General features: G+C 38.6%; 1 protein-coding gene and 1 long non-coding RNA gene across 7 annotated transcripts in view; one reads left to right on the top strand and one right to left on the bottom strand.

Moving 5' to 3' along the window:
* Positions 1-21,082, bottom strand: part of LOC134820525 (tyrosine-protein kinase ABL2-like) — a 50,967-nt gene that overhangs the window by 7,447 nt on the left and 22,438 nt on the right. For all 6 annotated transcript variants that reach the window (XM_063830951.1, XM_063830952.1, XM_063830955.1 and 3 more), the window contains 3 exons: positions 3,966-4,088; positions 2,530-2,596; positions 1,080-1,183 (listed from right to left, as the gene is read on the bottom strand). In XM_063830951.1, the coding sequence (XP_063687021.1) occupies positions 1,080-1,183; positions 2,530-2,596; positions 3,966-4,088 (294 nt within the window). The remainder of the gene's footprint in view (positions 1-1,079; positions 1,184-2,529; positions 2,597-3,965; positions 4,089-21,082) is intronic.
* LOC134820527 (uncharacterized) lies at positions 1,779-2,680 on the top strand. The gene is made up of 2 exons (XR_010160897.1): positions 1,779-1,999; positions 2,142-2,680. It is a non-coding gene; the product is annotated as an uncharacterized LOC134820527 (long non-coding RNA).

Below are 21,082 nucleotides of genomic sequence, written 5' to 3'. Positions count from 1 at the left end.
AGATCTGTCCTCTTATCTGCTGGCTCTTCTCGGCAAGACCACCCATACAACAAAGACAAATACCTCTTCAAGGACAAGGGGAACATTGATCAAATCAATTCCGGACCCAGCCTCAAAACCCTTTTGCAAGAAAGCATGGATCGTGTAGAGAATTGTGTATCCTAACAAGCAGCAAGTGTTGACTACAAGCTCAGCTTTTCTTTTTATTTTCTGTGTTTGATGATAAACTACAGCGAAATTTTACAATTTAGGGATTGGATTCAAAATCTGCTTAAACATTATGAGAATCCTCCGGACATCCAAATACCAATATTACGTAGAGATAGCAACCATCTCCAGAAATGTAGCCCTACTCTCTAAACTCTAATCCTACAGTGCAGTTATTAGACTAGGTGTAAGCTGTTAGAAGTATCACGTACCCTGGAAGTTGTACAAAAATAATATTTTAGCACGTCCATTTACCGTTTACGATAAGCTCGCTATATTTCATTATCTTTTATTTATCTGGCGCCGTAGTTACGATAAGCCACTGCTTGAATACGTTTGTTGACCAATAAGATGTCCGGAAAGACCCCCACGTGACAGCTCTGTTTTGTCATTAGAGCCAAATTTTGAGTTTCGATACCACAATTTTGAGTTTCGATACCATTATCAGTATCGCAGTGACATTCTTATTTGTTTTTTTTTACCAAATTTCCTATGCTGCTAATTCAAAATAATTTGCTTTTATTCTTTAAAAAATTGACTAGTTACGCATTTGTCCTCTTAAATGGTCCTGACTCCTGAGGTACTCCTCACATTTTATTCACCTTTTTACATTTCCCAGTTGGAATTACTATTTTCATTGCCGAAATGATTCAGTGATCCGATTTTTGGACCGAATATAGAATTTTACCGATTGACTCAAATTGTTTAAATGCACGATGAATTTGCTGCAGGATTTACCATTAAATTTGTTGACTATATCAGACAATACAAAAAACAACTGCCGCACCCGAATCTATTTATATATCAAAACAATTCAAATTTGTAAAGGAGCATCTTAATATAATTTTAAATAATTTGTAGTGAAAGTTTACCTTGAGAGTTTTGACAGCAATAGGAATACCGGCTGTTTTACCCCTGTCCTTGAACCATTCTCCTTTGTAAACTTCACCGTACTGTCCACTACCCAGTTTCTCGCCTGAAGATAAGGTAGAGGTTTATGATATTAATTAATCAGCGGAACTTTTTTATTACCAAACCAAACGTTCTTTCCTAATGAGAAAAGTAAAAACTTGTATATTTCATAATGATCTGGTTATAAATGAGGAAATACTCTAAGTTGTATTTGATAAACTAATTTGGAGACGGTTAAGTGTTTTATGAAAAGGAAATAGTTGAATAAAGCACCATGATTGCGTTTGGTGCGTCACAAACGGCAATCCTTTATGTCAATTTCTATATATAAATTACATTTAACCAGTACTAGGAATTTCATCGGAGAATTTCCCAGAAACACCATTTGAATTGAAGATCCCTGATATCTTCTTATAAAATGTTGCATAATAGCCCAACAAAATATATATTCTCATCTCAAATTTATGCACCCTAGCTCTGTCTGGGAGACCGGAAAATTCTATAGAATATCATCGAGTAGCAAAGAGCAGTCAGGAGAAATAGTCAAGGGCCTCAAATATTTCAGTGAGTCAGGTAAGTTGGCAGGAACAGCAGACTGAAATTCTACATCCTATCAGATTGACAAAAAATGCAACTTTTTACCGAACATCACTTCTAGGTTGTCAACCCGGATACGGTTTTAGAGCTTCAATAGTTGTGCCATGTTGTATCGAGTGTTGTGTATTTTGCTGGTGGCGAGTGTCGTGCTGTACTCGTGTGTCACAGCAGAGTGCTGTGTTTCAGACCCTGCTCTGTGCTATGGTAGGGAGTGTAATGACGAGTGTTGCGAGTGTCAGCCTGGATCATGTCTAGACAGAAGATTTAAATGTGACTGGATTGAGTGAGTATATAATGATGGTGATATTGATACTTGATAAGAGCTTTAACGATTGTAACTGCACGTCAAGTGTCATGCTTACGCCATCTATATGGTGCTTTATTCAAAAGATTCATAACATTTGAGTGTAGCTAAATTATTTCAGATGTGCGGTGATAGTTGGAGAATGCACTGTGGAATGCTGTTTCGGAAGCTGTCTAATGGACCCATATTGTTTGACATGTCTAGGCTCCCTGTATGAAGACTGCTCAGATTGCTTCTGGTATCTCGACAATGCTGACCGGATGAAACTTCTCAAGCGCGTGGAGAGGGTAGATCGGAACGAGAATGATACAGAATGATGATTTGTTGGTTTCAGTGCTACCAGACAACACGTTAGAGATTCCGTTTTAAAGACAGCAATTCAGGATTGGACACGTGCCAAATATCGATTTATCGACAGTGACCATGTTATTTAACATTGTTATTTAACATTGTTAAATAGTATTGACGTTTTAACCAGTAGCTAATATTTGGGGTAAATTAAAACTTACCCAACGTAATTGCGTCTCTATCAATCTCCCATTCGTCTGTTAGGTTGTCGATAGCAGGTTTTGACTCCTGGAGAAAGTAAACATCACAGTTCAATAAGATAATTATTACCGAATTATGTAATTTCAACAATTTGTGTACTAGGATGGGAAATTTTAAACTTCTTATAGTCAGTCCAAACTGGCTACATGACATGTTGCGTCTCATTGGTTAATGAAAATAACTTATAAATTCGTAATTTAACTCTCGTTGTTTATGGAAAAGACTTTTTCGTAAATTAACTCGGTTATGGCTATCATTTCATCGTAAGAATGTGCTAATAAGTGTGATTAATAAATCAAACATATGTTGAAGTTATAATTTTCGCCAAATTGGACTGATTATATGGTGTAATGTGGAAAAAATTACTATAATTTCGCACTTTTACACAATGCAATTTCCTTATTTCCTGCTCATACAAAAAACCAGAGCATTTAATTGATTCCCTATTTGGTGTCTGCACTCTTTTGAGTCCTAGAACATTTCCTACACAAATCCAAATATAGTCACTGACGCGGGAAGAATAGTCTTCATTCAGAAAAGCACACCTTTCCCTTTAAATCGGACGAATTGTTATGATAACATATTTCCGCAAACGAAATGGCAATCATCATTCGATAGAAAGGTTTATCTATGACCCGTTTAAGGAACAGTTCTTAGGGCTACAATCTCCTGGGTTACACGAAACCGGTGGAATTTAGGTTGGTATGATCAAAATAAGGTGTTTTTAATTAAACTACGCGCGTCGTCTGCGCGAAATTTGTAACACTTTTGATATATAAAATTCCTCGCGCCTTCCAGTATGTTGATTAGTTCTTCTCAAGAAGTTTGCTTTTGAGGCTTTCTACGGCTTGACTTGGAGAATACGTAACTACCCAACTCGATATGACATACATTACAAAATATTGTGCTCTCAATTCATTATCCTGGCGAAAGATAGTGTCAAATACTTTCAACACTGCGCAAATGTACTGGTTTTACTCCGCAAAATGTATCGTATATTTAGCAGCCTACACCACTGTAACAATCATATCACAATAACACAATGGTTGTAATTACCAAGTTGATTATTAATGATAAGTGCGATACAACAAAGAGAGCAGACAATTTCCTTGAGTTACAGTACAACTGTAGTGAACACAAGCTCATCAGCCAACAAATAACACTTGTCAATATAATGTGCAGTGTGTGCATAACTTGACAATTTCACAGGATATTGCGGATGTGTTCAGTGAATAATCCGGACCGTGTCGGAGCAAACTAATCGGCTTTCCAATCAAGAGGAAACTGTCAATTTGGTAGTTTCCTGCTGATTTACATCATTGAAGGAAATGAGACTAGCTATGAAGGAAATGAGACTAGCTATGAAGTTTCTATAAAAGAAGGAGATAACACTCACATTAGGAACAGGGTGAGTTAAAGTGGTGACGAGACCGCTTGAGTTAAGAGAGTGGTGGTGTATCAGCTCTGCTAAATCTTTAAACTGCGTGTCCTCGTTAATCCAGAACCGTCCCCCACGACTCTGCAAAATAAAACAGTTATTAATTAAATTAATTACAGTCATTAATTAAACTCATTACAAATGTATGTGTAATAGTAAGACGTAATGTTTAACTATCGCATTAAATCATTCCCACGCTATTTATTTCTCACAACTTTACAAATCATTAAATGACACAGGATGAAGCGCCCTGACTCAACCCCGCAATCCGTATTTACAGATATGGTAATAATGTTAAAACCCTGCACATTTGAAAGTAACATTGCTGCGTTGTTATGTAACTACAGTTCCAGTTGAGCTGGCTTGTAACTGAGCAAGGTGATATCATGACTTGTAGGTGTGCGCGTGCACTCTAACTAACAATGGGTTCATTACAATTTACCAACACTTCACCCCCACACACACACACCACACACACAATCACAGAGTTACTAGTGTCAGATGAATTGTCTGGTTTTGTATCGAGAACCAGATAATGTTCCCTACTAAATGCCTTGACAGCAGCAACATGATATCATGTCTGGATATAGCAACATGTTGTAAAGTTTGACGGTCTTGCTTTGCAGTCAACACACTGTGTGCCCAGACGAGACCCAATTCACGGAACTATCTGTGATACTGCTAGCAAAGTTTCACAAATAAACACAGGGAAACCTGCGTCGTACAATTCGAATTGAAGCACCACAAGTTGAACCTTAGCTACACTAATTTGGAATCCCACGCCCCAGTATATCTTAATAACTCCAGCATGTTGCGGTTTAAAACTGTAACCTAAAACGTTACCGTGCACCGACTCATACATCAGCAACTGCCAAATCAATGATTCTACTTCAGGGATCGTATAATCACAATCTACCCCGGCCCTACTTCATGTCTTACACACAGATCATGTAACGACTTGAGTGTATCACACGATATTTTCACTTGATTCGATTAAGAAGGATGACAAACGGTGAAGCGGCGGTTGTATAATTGATCGATTAAGTGTAATTTGATGTTTAATATGTACACGGCACTATTAAGACAATGACATGGTCGTTCTAGCGCTGTTACTTTTAAACAAAACAACTAATGTACTGTGTATTATGTTATGGTGCAGTGCAGTTAGTTATATACATGGTACAAGCAGCAAGATATATGGTACAGGCTAACGGTACGCACACACCGTAAAAGGGCGTGGTAAATAATACATAGTACAACAGGGTACAGGGTACAATATATAGGTGATAGGGTACAGACTACAGAGTTCACCCCTCCCTAATACCAACATTTAAAACACATGATTTGAAATTAACCGCTCCACTAACCATCCCACGAGTAACCAGTAACCATCTTACCAGTAACCAGTAACCAATAACCAGTAACCAGTAACCAGTTACCAGTAACCAGTAACCAGTAACCAGTAACCAGTAACCAGTAACCAGTTACCAGTTACCAGTAACCAGTAACCAGTAACCAGTAACCAGTAAACTGTTACCAGTAACCAGTTACCAGTTACCAGTTACCAGTAACCAGGTATGTAAAGATATCAGCAGGTCCCTGGCTCCACTTACACCGCATGTAACGTTACAATTTGCCACACAACGAATCATTACTTATATTGGATCCCGTAATGTAACTGGTACTACCGTGGAGTATTTATATCTAGTGACGAAATAAGGACCAACATTACCTGAACGGCAACATTATGTTATGTCCGTGATCTTTACTGTTACACTCCGACGAAAAGGAAGAATCTCCTGGCACTGGTACAAATTTCATTACAAATCATACTGTGGTGAGGTCATCAATCCGGCGTCACCTTAGTTTGCTCTTACTTAGTTTCTCCTGTTACACGCTCCCCACATAAATAAATAATTAGAAGTGGTAACCTGTAAAACAAATGACCTATTCTAAGTACGCAGCACACTGCGGCTCATGCTGCACATTATTCTCTGTAAGCACTATGTAGTTACTCTGTTACTGATCGGTCAATGATTATAAACCAGACATCATGATGTTTTGTACACATTAGATTATACATGTTCTGGCAATGCAGCAGGGATGATGCATTTATAATAGAAAGTCGGGGTGATATAATATTGTGATATATAGAGGTGCCAAGAGATAAGTAGAAGTGACAGCGAAGGTGGCAAATCCAAACATGGCATGATAGGATTGTTAGTAAATAGTATGACTTGTTTTAAACAGTATTATATAATGCAGTATGTGATGTTGTGGACTTGTTTGTATCGGCTTCCGTATTACATATATATACACAGTCACATTCCATTATAATGATACAGGTTTTTAGGGTGGCAGCTATGACGATGAATGTTTATTTATATTCCACGTTTTATAAGGCACTTGATCCTTAAAACTATTTACATTTTATAGCGATTTGAGGAACAACTTGGTGAGATCAAATTATTTTTATCCAGAATTTCGAAGCTAATTCTGCAGAAATACACTATGAGTTTTCACTAATAAGATTAATATCAAGGTTTAAATTTATACATTGTTGTTATACCATACGTTATTTTATAAAAATACAAATTAATATAATACAACTGCAACATTTGTGGGTATTAATATTAAGCTTATATTCTAGACATCTCATAAATACCCGACATTTAATATAGTTAGTAAAATGTACCCTACACATGCGTTTACTACTATAATTGCGTTACACTCACATTAATAAACCAATACTATTATAGGTGTGAAAAAGTACGCTTATTTGACTGGAGAAGGAGACGAATTATTCCATGTATAATAATGGAAGGAAAGGTTTAATAATACGTGACGGTGAACAGTCAATCAGATTCCAGCATTGGCCAATCAAAACACACAATCTGTATCACGTGTTAAAACATTGGCCAATCAAAACACACAATCTGTATCACGTGTTAAAACATTGGCCAATCAAAACACACAATCTATATCACGTGTTAAAACATTGGCCAATCAAAACACACAATCTGTATCACGTGTTAAAACATTGGCCAATCAAAACACACAATCTGTATCACGTGTTAAAACATTGGCCAATCAAAACACACAATCTGTATCACGTGTTAAAACATTGGCCAATCAAAACACACAATCTGTATCACGTGTTGAAACATTGGCCAATCAAAACACACAATCTGTATCACGTGTTAAAACATTGGCCAATCAAAACACACAATCTGTATCACGTGTTAAAACATTGGCCAATCAAAACACACAATCTATATCACGTGTTAAAACATTGGCCAATCAAAACACACAATCTGTATCACGTGTTAAAACATTGGCCAATCAAAACACACAATCTGTATCACGTGTTAAAACATTGGCCAATCAAAACACACAATCTGTATCACGTGTTAAAACATTGGCCAATCAAAACACACAATCTGTATCACGTGTTAAAACATTGGCCAATCAAAACACACAATCTGTATCACGTGTTAAAACATTGGCCAATCAAAACACACAATCTGTATCACGTGTTAAAACATTGGCCAATCAAAACACACAATCTGTATCACGTGTTGAAACATTGGCCAATCAAAACACACAATCTATATCACGTGTTAAAACATTGGCCAATCAAAACACACAATCTGTATCACGTGTTAAAACATTGGCCAATCAAAACACACAATCTGTATCACGTGTTAAAACATTGGCCAATCAAAACACACAATCTGTATCACGTGTTAAAACATTGGCCAATCAAAACACACAATCTGTATCACGTGTTAAAACATTGGCCAATCAAAACACACAATCTGTATCACGTGTTGAAACATTGGCCAATCAAAACACACAATCTGTATCACGTGTTAAAACATTGGCCAATCAAAACACACAATCTGTATCACGTGTTAAAACATTGGCCAATCAAAACACACAATCTGTATCACGTGTTAAAACATTGGCCAATCAAAACACACAATCTGTATCACGTGTTAAAACATTGGCCAATCAAAACACACAATCTGTATCACGTGTTAAAACATTGGCCAATCAAAACACACAATCTGTATCACGTGTTAAAACATTGGCCAATCAAAACACACAATCTGTATCACGTGTTAAAACATTGGCCAATCAAAACACACAATCTGTATCACGTGTTAAAACATTGGCCAATCAAAACACACAATCTGTATCACGTGTTAAAACATTGGCCAATCAAAACACACAATCTGTATCACGTGTTAAAACATTGGCCAATCAAAACACACAATCTGTATCACGTGTTGAAACATTGGCCAATCAAAACACACAATCTGTATCACGTGTTAAAACATTGGCCAATCAAAACACACAATCTGTATCACGTGTTAAAACATTGGCCAATCAAAACACACAATCTGTATCACGTGTTAAAACATTGGCCAATCAAAACACACAATCTGTATCACGTGTTAAAACATTGGCCAATCAAAACACACAATCTGTATCACGTGTTAAAACATTGGCCAATCAAAACACACAATCTGTATCACGTGTTAAAACATTGGCCAATCAAAACATACAATCTGTATCACGTGTTAAAACATTGGCCAATCAAAACACACAATCTGTATCACGTGTTAAAACATTGGCCAATCAAAACACACAATCTGTATCACGTGTTGAAACATTGGCCGATCAAAACACACAATCTGTATCACGTGTTAAAACATTGGCCAATCAAAACACACAATCTGTATCACGTGTTGAAACATTGGCCAATCAAAACACACAATCTGTATCACGTGTTGAAACATTGGCCAATCAAAACACACAATCTGTATCACGTGTTGAAACATTGGCCAATCAAAACACACAATCTATATCACGTGTTGAAACATTGGCCAATCAAAACACACAATCTGTATCACGTGTTAAAACATTGGCCAATCAAAACACACAATCTGTATCACGTGTTAAAACATTGGCCAATCAAAACACACAATCTGTATCACGTGTTGAAACATTGGCCAATCAAAACACACAATCTGTATCACGTGTTAAAACATTGGCCAATCAAAACACACAATCTGTATCACGTGTTAAAACATTGGCCAATCAAAACACACAATCTGTATCACGTGTTGAAACATTGGCCAATCAAAACACACAATCTGTATCACGTGTTAAAACATTGGCCAATCAAAACACACAATCTGTATCACGTGTTGAAACATTGGCCAATCAAAACAAACAATCTGTATCACGTGTTAAAACATTGGCCAATCAAAACACACAATCTATATCACGTGTTAAAACATTGGCCAATCAAAACACACAATCTGTATCACGTGTTGAAACATTGGCCAATCAAAACACACAATCTGTATCACGTGTTGAAACATTGGCCAATCAAAACACACAATCTGTATCACGTGTTAAAACATTGGCCAATCAAAACACACAATCTGTATCACGTGTTAAAACATTGGCCAATCAAAACACACAATCTGTATCACGTGTTAAAACATTGGCCAATCAAAACACACAATCTGTATCACGTGTTAAAACATTGGCCAATCAAAACACACAATCTGTATCACGTGTTGAAACATTGGCCAATCAAAACACACAATCTATATCACGTGTTGAAACATTGGCCAATCAAAACACACAATCTGTATCACGTGTTAAAACATTGGCCAATCAAAACACACAATCTGTATCACGTGTTAAAACATTGGCCAATCAAAACACACAATCTGTATCACGTGTTGAAACATTGGCCAATCAAAACACACAATCTGTATCACGTGTTAAAACATTGGCCAATCAAAACACACAATCTGTATCACGTGTTAAAACATTGGCCAATCAAAACACACAATCTGTATCACGTGTTGAAACATTGGCCAATCAAAACACACAATCTGTATCACGTGTTAAAACATTGGCCAATCAAAACACACAATCTGTATCACGTGTTGAAACATTGGCCAATCAAAACAAACAATCTGTATCACGTGTTAAAACATTGGCCAATCAAAACACACAATCTATATCACGTGTTAAAACATTGGCCAATCAAAACACACAATCTGTATCACGTGTTGAAACATTGGCCAATCAAAACACACAATCTGTATCACGTGTTAAAACATTGGCCAATCAAAACACACAATCTGTATCACGTGTTAAAACATTGGCCAATCAAAACACACAATCTGTATCACGTGTTAAAACATTGGCCAATCAAAACACACAATCTGTATCACGTGTTAAAACATTGGCCAATCAAAACACACAATCTGTATCACGTGTTGAAACATTGGCCAATCAAAACACACAATCTGTATCACGTGTTAAAACATTGGCCAATCAAAACACACAATCTGTATCACGTGTTGAAACATTGGCCAATCAAAACAAACAATCTGTATCACGTGTTAAAACATTGGCCAATCAAAACACACAATCTATATCACGTGTTAAAACATTGGCCAATCAAAACACACAATCTGTATCACGTGTTGAAACATTGGCCAATCAAAACACACAATCTGTATCACGTGTTGAAACATTGGCCAATCAAAACACACAATCTGTATCACGTGTTAAAACATTGGCCAATCAAAACACACAATCTGTATCACGTGTTAAAACATTGGCCAATCAAAACACACAATCTATATCACGTGTTAAAACATTGGCCAATCAAAACACACAATCTGTATCACGTGTTGAAACATTGGCCAATCAAAACACACAATCTGTATCACGTGTTAAAACATTGGCCAATCAAAACACACAATCTATATCACGTGTTAAAACATTGGCCAATCAAAACACACAATCTGTATCACGTGTTAAAACATTGGCCAATCAAAACACACAATCTGTATCACGTGTTAAAACATTGGCCAATCAAAACACACAATCTATATCACGTGTTAAAACATTGGCCAATCAAAACACACAATCTATATCACGTGTTAAAACATTGGCCAATCAAAACACACAATCTGTATCACGTGTTGAAACATTGGCCAATCAAAACACACAATCTATATCACGTGTTAAACAAATAGCGTTCTACTGTTCTCCTTCCTGCAAGTATCCAGATCTATAATGGAGGTAAAAGTTTATTCATATTAGTGGCATGTTAAGTTAGGCGGGTGCAAGTAGGTAAAATGTTGAATATAAATAACTCGTAATGTAAATAATTTGAGAGAGGGTGATCAAGACGCGTACTACTGTACGTCTAGACGGGGGTAATACTTTGTAATAATCTGTACAGTTCAGGGGGAGACATGCTTTAATATTTATATTATTAAATTAAATATTTGGTAGATTTGATACTGTCATAAAATCATTAACGATAAACATAAACATTATACATAAGTGTAAATATTTAACTATCTAAAGCTGAACGGCAGTATCACAATCCAGAGCGTCCGTTAAACACCCGTTCCGAGCAAGTATAACAAGACCACTGCCCCCCGGCTTCCTACACCCCTGACTGATACTCACCCTAACTTTGTCACGCCCACGCAACATCCCCATTTATGGTAATATAAAATATGGAAATTTTACGAGATAGCTATAATCTATATGCGTAATAGGTATGGGTAATACCTAGTTGGATCCGACAAATGAGATTACAGCATAACTCGTCTACAATGTCTCATAAATACTTGTCAGTATAAAATACTGTACACTAGCTAGTTATAGTGGAATCCCTTAAATAAGATTACACAGCTGAAAATGTACTGTGAAGTAGTATTTGAGTATTTCTTTTAATTTATAAATTTTATTGTGTTCTGAAACTATTATCTAATCTAATATTTCTCCTCAGATTTATGTCTACTTCTGTGTCTGTCAGCTTACAGGATCCCTCAAATAAGATTACAGCATGAAGCTGCACTACTCACCCACAGTTAAACTACTCATACAGATTATGAGTAGTTCTGCCTACTGAGCAGAACTACTCAGCAGTTCTACTCAGTAGCCTGGCTACGTGCCTGCAACTCAGTACCTGATTTTATTTGTCAGAATTGCACAAGGAAAGAACATTTCACACTGTCCCCCCACCCGATACAATAATAATACTACTACTACAATAAAGAAATTTTAAAACATAAAAGGAACCCGCTAACAAATCTCATATTTCACAACCTCCACGGGATTCCTGTGGAGGTTGTGAAATATGAGATTTGACGGGATCCAGATCCCCTTGTAACATCCCCTGCCCTGTCAAACACGCGTCAACTCTACGAGCATGATTTAACAGACTGTTACTAGTCAGCTTCCTCACTAAATACCTCTACTTAGAGTAACTTACAGTAACTTACAGTAGCTTACAGTAGCTTACAGTAGCTTACAGTAACTTACAGTAACTTACAGTAACTTACAGTAGCTTACAGTAGCTTACAGTAACTTACAGTAACTTACAGTAACTTACAGTAGCTTACAGTAGCTTACAGTAGCTTACAGTAGCTTACAGTAGCTTACAGTAGCTTACAGTAGCTTACAGTAGCTTACAGTAACTTACAGTAACTTACAGTAACTTACAGTAGCTTACAGTAGCTTACAGTAACTTACAGTAACTTACAGTAACTTAGAGTAGCTTACAGTAGCTTACAGTAACTTACAGTAACTTACAGTAACTTACAGTAACTTACAGTAACTTACAGTAACTTACAGTAGCTTACAGTAACTTACAGTAGCTTACAGTAACTTACAGTAGCTTACAGGGGGCTACATCACCACCACAGATATTATGGTACGCAGTAATTACACTTACTATTATATGATATTTCTATCAGTAAGATCCTGTTCTGCTCCATGTAGCGTATAACCGGAAGTACACTCATAGTTACAAGGGGCACATGTTTTGTAGTCTGTGGTACCATGGCATATTACCATTATAATATGCAATATCATTGGTGCACTGAATAGTGAATTGTGCTGCTTATGATGGGGCAGTGATACACTAAAGCAGCTATTGATTGGCCGTATAAAGACTGATGTGTTCCCATTACAGGGCTGTGTCATGTGTGTATTACGTTGTGCTGATAGTGTACTACATGCCAGGTAGACGAGTATCAAGGTCACTAAATGTACCCGGTACAATCAACCGATAGTACTTGTTCCGAAGGCACGGCTCTCCCTGACTTCTAGTGTAACAGAGACACCAGTCATATCTCATTGTTCTCATCGCGCAGGATGGAACCTAGCCAAGTCAGACCCAATGTTACAGTACTGGTAGTTTTTAATTAGTCCCTGTCTTATTTCTCTGCATTTGTTTGTTCATTCTGTGGAATTTAGGGGATCATACCATAACGGTTCTGGAGGTTGAGCTTGGAAGTTGTCACTTCAACCTCGTGGACAGCTTCACAATAATATATTATTACAGTATATAATACGTATCACAATACATATCACAGTATTATATATTGTATCTAGTACAAATTGTGCTGTGGCTAAATTCTCAAGAAATATTTCCCACGAAAGTGCATTTTTATGATAAGAGTGTGTTCATTTAAAAACAGTGACGTGCGAGGACAATGACTGATGGCATTCTCCGAATTTCTCATATTTCACAGCGAACATGTCTAAAATACATGAATAATGTAGTGAACACGAGTTTTCCGGGCTGTATTTTGTAGCACCCTCAAACCAGTCATGCTCGGCATACAACTATCAATTGGTACGATGAGAAAGGTGTGAAACCAAAATAGACGCATTCGTAGACCTAAAAGTGTCAAATGTACACATGTTAGTACATTTCAGGTTGATTGGTGATAACAGTAGGGTGACTGCAGTTAAATATAGAGCACACAGTAAACCATCCCCCGTCTTATTTCGTCACCTAATTATCACTGTAAATACACAGGGCGCGTGTGTATAATGTACTGTGTGTTTTATACATTAGGGATAAACAAAGTACAGTGTATGTTGAAAAGTGTCAAGCGTAAAGTTTACACACTGTTTGCACTGAAAACTGTACAATTTACACACTGTTTGCACTGAAAACTGTACAATTTACACACTGTTTGCACTGAAAACTGTACAATTTACACGCTGTTTGCACTGAAAACTGTACAATTTACACACTGTTTGCACTGAAAACTGTACAATTTACACACTGTTTGCACTGAAAACTGTACAATTTACACACTGTTTGCACTGAAAACTGTACAATTTACACACTGTTTGCACTGTTTGAGCGGGTGAACCCTATTCTTTTCGACACGTGACAGCAATTAACAAATCAGCTAACTTCACCAACCAATTAAATCCCAAAATCACAGTCACGTGTCAAAACCGTACAACTAATACATGCTAATTGAGATGCATTTGCACTGATTAGTACATGTGATCTAAACGCGCAGTGTAACTTATGTACCAGACGTAAAGAATAATAATAAGTACCTTGATATATTATATAATACGTATTTTAGCATCTATTGTAAGTTGTAATAGTGTTACAATTTGTTATGCTGTATAAGGCATTAAGGCACTGTCACACACTAAACACACCACCAATTAGAGGGATATTATCTACGAGCTGTAAGTTTGCAGTAAAACAGTACAAGATGCATCTTGATATGGCTAAAACGGTATATAGTAGTATATAGTAGGAGATATTGTAATTTATTGTATCTCTCCAAAATAGGTAGTATCGATAACATTTAACGTATAAGACAGTTTTTTAGTTCATATAATGACTGTTGCACAATAATTGTTCTATTATAAAGAGGGGTGATTCAAGAGAAATAAGTAAGTTTTATATTAGAGAAATAAGTAAGTTTTATATTAGAGAAATAAGTAAGTTTTATATTAGAGAAATAAGTAAGTTTTGGCAAGTTTCCATAAACGATATTTTATGATCGTCGCCGATAGTCGCTTATTGAGCGCTTTTTCGGCGCTTTTTAAAAAAAAACCGTTTACAATCGCTTTTTTTACGATTATAAACGGTTCAAAAAAAATCGCTTATAATCGACTATAATTGATGTCATAATTCAAAAAAGCGCTTTTTTTAATTTAAAAGCGCTTATAAGCGCTTTTAAGCGCTTATAGCGTCGCTGAGCGATTTGAAAGCGGTTTTCCAGTAGGATTGGCGCCAAAAACGGGTGGATAAGCGGTTGGCCGGATAAGCGATTCGTAGGCGCTTTTTTGAACCATTTATAAGAGATTATAAGCGCTTATAATTGGGGTGCAATTTAGCTGTTTATAAAGCGCAAATAAAGCGCTTATAAGCGCTTTTAAAATTGAGTCAGGAAAACGCTATATTACATCTTATAACCGCTTATAATCGATTATAAGCGTTTTTTTAGAAATCGCTTATTACGGCTAATTCATCGCTATTTCACCGCTTTTACCGCTTTTCCTATCATCCATGGCCAGGTGAGCAGGAATTAAAAAGCGCTTATAAGCGCTTTTTCGATGCTGCCCCTAGCCTGGTCGGAATGGGGTAGTGCCCGGAATTTAAAAGCGCTTATAAGCGATTTCTCAATTCCCCTTAACCTGGTTGGAACTTGCATGTGCTTTTCTGAGCAACCTGGGGTGCACCGGCAGAGTCAGGATTTAAAAGCGCTTATAGGCGCTTATGATCGCTTTTCTACCACTTTTCCTATCACCCATGGCATGGGTTGGCAAGAATTATAAAGCGCTTATAAGCGTTTTTCAATGCTGCCCCTTACCTGGTCGGAACGGGGGAGTGCCCGGAATAAAAAAGCGCTCATAAGAGCTTTTTAAATGCTGCCCCTAACCTGGTCGGAACTGGAAATCAGAGTGCCCGCTTATAAGTGGTTTTCTGAGCAACCTGGGGTGCACCGGCAGAGTCAGGATTAAAAAGCGCTTATGATCGCTTTTCTACCGCTTTTCCTATCACCCATGGCCTGGTTGGCAAGAATTATAAAGCGATTATAAGCGTTTTTTCAATGCTGCCCCTAAACTGTTCGGAACGGGGGTGTGCCCGGAATTAAAAAGCGCTTATAAACGATTTCTCAATTCTCTTCAACCTGGTCGGAACTGGAGAGTGCCCACTTGCATGTGCTTTTCTGAGCAACCTGGGGTGCACCGGCAGAGTCAGGATTTAAAAGCGCTTATGGGCGCTTATGATTGCTTTTCTACCGCTTTTCCCATCACCCATGGCCTGGTTGGCAAGAATTATAAAGCGCTTATAAGCGTTTTTTCAATGCTGCCCCTAACCTGGTCGGAACGGGGGAGTGCCTGGAATTAATAAGCGCTTATAAGCGATTTCTCAATTCCCCTTAACCTGGTCGGAACTAGAAATCAGAGTGCCCGCTTATAAGTGCTTTTCTGTGCAACCTGGGGTGCACCGGCAGAGTCAGGATTTAAAAGCGCTTATAGGCGCTTATGATCGCTTTTCTACCGCTTTTCCCATTACCCATGGCCTGGTTGGCAAGAATTTTAAGCGCTTTTTCAATGCTACCCCTAACCTGGTCGGAACGAGGGAGTGCCTGGAATTAATATGCGCTTATAAGCGATTTCTGAATTCCCCTTAACCTGGTCGGAACTGGAAATCAGAGTGCCCGCTTATAAGTTCTTTTCTGTGCAACCTGGGGTGCACCGGCAGAGTCAGGATTTAAAAGCGCTTATAGGCGCTTATGATCGCTTTTCTACCGCTTTTCCTATCGCCCATGGCCTGGTTGGCAGGAATTAGAAAGCGCTTATAAGCGCTTTTTCAATGCTGCCACTAACCTGGTCGCAACGGGGGAGTGCCCGGAATTAAAAGGCGCTTATAAGCACTTTTTCAATGCTGCCCCTAACCTGGTCGGAACGGGGGAGTGCCCGGAATTTAAAAGCGCTTATAGTTATAAGCGATTTCTCAATTCCCTTCAACCTGGTCGGAACTGGAGAGTGCCCACTCGTATGTGCTTTTCTGAGCAAACTGGGGTGCACCGGCAGAGTCAGGATTTAAAAGCGCTTATAGGCGCTTATGATCGCTTATCTACCGCTTTTCCCATCACCCATGGGCTGGTTGGCAGGAATTAGAAAGCGCTTATAAGCGTTTTTTTAATGCTGCCCCTAAGGATTTGAAAAGCGGTTATAAGTTATAAGCGATTGCAATCCCTTTTTATTGCTGGTTTTTACCGATTTATCTATCATTTATCAACATGGATTTAAACATAGTTGTTTGACTGGCGATCTAGAAGCCAAGCAAGAAGGCTAAGTGCACGGCGCGGCAAAGTTCTCCGACAATAATTGTCAGAAATTGTAAAGCGCTTGCAAGCGTTTATTTATATGTTGTTAATGTTGGTGGTTGTCCTGGTGGCGGTCGATGCGCGCTGCGTCATCAGTCATACACACTTCACATTCAGAACTTGCAAAAGAAAAATATAGTATATGAAATTAAATTATTGCGCTGGGCCACGCTCAGTCTGTCAACGAGTATGACAGGCCTGTTTATGTCATTCCAAGGAATCTCTAGTCGGGCTGAGCGAATCACGACGTCTGAAAAAAGTTCGGTGCTCATTGAAAGTTAGTGTGTGCGTGACCAGCATTCACGTACTTGTTCATAATCAATCGTGGACATAAAAACAAGTGCACGCTGAGTACCAATAGGAAAAAAGTAATGTATATATACGCTAGTAAAGCCGTGCACGTGCAGGCGTGCTGAGATAGCTTGTAAAATTTGGTTATTAGATAGTAAAACTGCAACAAATAAACCGCGCCAGATTGCGCGTTTGAATCGCTCCTACGAAATCGCTCGCCCAAATTTTAAGAAAATTCTTGTGAAAAGGCCTTTGGGTATGACATTGATCTAAATCGGTGTATTTTTTGGACGCTGATCCCGAATCACCCGCCATGACGTAGGGTAAAAATATTTCCCTGGAGAGTTACATGGCCAAAAACCGTTTTAGTCACGTGACAGGCTAGTAAAACATGATTTCGATTGTTTAGGGCTCATGTTAGGGTTTGGGTTAAGGTACGCGGGTTCTGGATAGCTTCGGGGTTATGGTTGGGATAAGGGTTTATGTAAAATTGTTTTGTACGGCTGCAAAACCATAAAAACCAAGGTCACGTGAAATTTTTGGGCGAGCGAATTAGCAAGAGCCGGTCGCGGTTTTTATACAAAAATAAGCGTACACATGATATACAATGCAATAAAGCTAAGAGTTTCTGCATGTTCGATTATTTTGCACCTAACTTAACCATGTGCCTTCGTGCTGCCGTTGCTCTATCCAGATAGGTAGTGCGCCATCAACAGTGAGCCGCGCGTGCCGACTGTATAGTAGGATAGTTTTTTAGCGCTAATTTCGGCCAGCACAATTTTCTTCAAACAAATAGATATTGAGTATCTTTCCCGACCTCCGATTGCAACAAAAATTGGTGAGCTCACTCTGTACCGTAGAATGGGGGAACTTCGCCATGTTTTACAGCTATTTCATGTTATTTAGAAAATACGACACGAGTACTTGAAAAAGTTTATAGCTCATATGAACAGGATTGGTAAAGCAAATGTTTTCGTATGAACCACATCAGCCAGGCATAAATAGTCAGCTAGATTGGTGCCACTGAAATCAGGGCGAAGTTACCCTGCAATATGGGGTAACTTCGCCATTCTGAAACTATACCATATATTCGGTGCTAAGCACCATACCACTCGAAACTCAATTATATTTCCTTGATATACCTGCCAATTTTACTTATCTAGCTCTAGCCTGCGTGTTACAATGGGCAATTTGGTCGCCGGGGTAACATCGCCATGCTGCGGGTAACATCGCCGGAATGAAGTAGAAATGTAGTCGAACTTCGCCAATACACGTGCGTGACTTTGCCAGCCGCGCGCGAATTTCGCGCCAAACTTCGCCGAACAGATGGGATCAGGAGAGGGTAACTTCGCCACACACAAATTTGAAAACTTTATAATATCAGTTGTGTGCATCATGGCTAACTAAATTTGCCCTTAAATGAACAGGACATATGCTAATGATGTCACACAGAATTAATTAAGGATATAATTGTAAAATATGGGAAATATGCAAGCAGGAAATTTTAGCCACTTTATAGCAATATTTCATGTTGCCTGAGTTTAATTAACATGGTAAACGTTTATTTTTTAATAGGAATACCTTTATAACCATTTGTTTAACACAATACTATACAAAAAATCGATCTCCTAACAATTCAAAACAGTAAAATGATTATTTGAAAAATAGTGGCGAAGTTCCCCGACACGGCGATTTTACCCCAATCTACGGTACTCATAAACTTACGAGGAAAGTGTCCGAAATAATACGACAAAAATCAACGAATTTGGTCAAATTACAAATTACGCGACTTTTACAACTACTTTTGCTCCAAAAGCCGCGCACCATCAAATATGGCACCGGCCCTTCACCTAACCATGTGCTTTCGCGCCACTTCGGGCGCGCTTGTTTCACAAGTACGTCAAGAAGTGAGTGGGTGCGCGCTACTGCAAGCGCAAGGGCTCTGGATAGAGCAAATGGCACCCAGCTAGTGAGGCGAAACTCACTGATCTTTCCGAAAAGGTATGACAAATTTGGTATTGTGAAAATTCTCACAGTCTCTATACTAGAAAACAGTGTTACAAAAAAATTTAAAATCTGAGCAAGTTTATTTTATCGTCCACCCCTAATCCAGAGCCGTTGAGCTTTGATCTAGTCGCCAACCCTCCATCGATTTTGGCAACCATATATTGGTTCCCAAAATTTCCCGCACTTTGCAGAAAGCGGCGCGCGCTACTTTAGACGAGTAACATCCGTCAATTAAGAGTATCACCTGTTAACCATGGGTACGGTATTGGGTCTATTTGTGTCATTCAGGTCGCGTCGTGACATAGTAAATTAAACAATTAGTAAATTAAACAATTGCGCGGTAATCGGTAAACAAGCTGATATGCCCATTTTACAGCATGAACTAACATGAGACAAAATAAAATATTGACTCACAATGCGATGTCAATCTTTCAATTCACAGCTTGGCGAGGCCCAGTCTAGTGGTGAATTTTTACCAAACTAGCGAAGCGCAATGTTGAATGTGATTGCGAGAATTGACGGGTGACACTCGTAAAATATTTGTTCCATATATTGGAGTCCAACTCGGCTTTTACTAATTCGCTCGCCCAAAAATTTTACGTGACTTTGGTTTTTATGGTTTTGCAGCCGTACAAAACGGTTTTACATAAATCCTAATCCCAACCCTAACCCTAACCATAACCCCGAAGTTAACCATAACACTTACCACAAGCCTAACCCTAACCCGGGCCCTAAACAATCGAATTAGTATTTTACTAGCCTGTCACGTGACCAAAACGGTTTTTTGCCCATAACTCTCCAGGGAAGCATTTTAACCCTACGTCATGGGGGGTGATTCGGAATCAGCGTCCAAAAATACACCGATCTAGATCACTTTCATGCCCTAAAGGGCCTTTTCACAAGAATTTCCTTAAAATTTGGGCGAGCGATTTAGTAGAAGCGGTAGAAAAGCGATCATAAGCGCCTATAAGCGCTTTTAAATCCTGATTCTGCCGGTGACCCCAGGTTGCACAGAAAAGCACTTATAACTATAAGCGGGCACACTGATTTCCAGTTCTGACCAGGTTAAGGGGAATTGAGAAATCGCTTATAAGCGCAGCATTAAAAAAGCGCTAACGAGCGCTTATTAATTCCGGGCACTCCCCCGTTCCGACCAGGTTAGTGGCAGCATTGAAAAAGCGCTTATAAGCGCTTTCTAATTCTTGCCAACCAGGCCATGGGTGATAGGAAAAGCGGTAGAAAAGCGATCATAAACGCTTTTAAATCCTGACTCTGCCGTGTACCCCAGGTTGCTCAGAAAAGCACTTATAAGCGGGCACTCTGATTTTCAGTTCCGATCAGGTAAGGGGCAGCATTTAAAAAGCGCTTATGAGCGCTTTTTAATTCCGGGCACTCCCCCGTTCCAACCAGGTTAGTGGCAGCATTGAAAAAGTGCTTATAAGTGCTTTCTAATTCTTGCCAACCAGGCCATGGGTGATAGGAAAAGCGGTAGAAAAGCGATCATGAACGCTTTTAAATCCTGACTCTGCCGTGTACCCCAGGTTGCTCAGAAAAGCA

The sequence above is a fragment of the Bolinopsis microptera genome, chromosome 9, assembly GCF_026151205.1.
Source record: "Bolinopsis microptera isolate Bmic1 chromosome 9, MBARI_Bmic_1.0, whole genome shotgun sequence".
Taxonomy (NCBI): domain Eukaryota; kingdom Metazoa; phylum Ctenophora; class Tentaculata; order Lobata; family Bolinopsidae; genus Bolinopsis; species Bolinopsis microptera.
The sequence above is the reverse complement of the archived record's forward strand: the minus strand, read 5'-3'. Positions and strand labels throughout refer to the sequence as shown.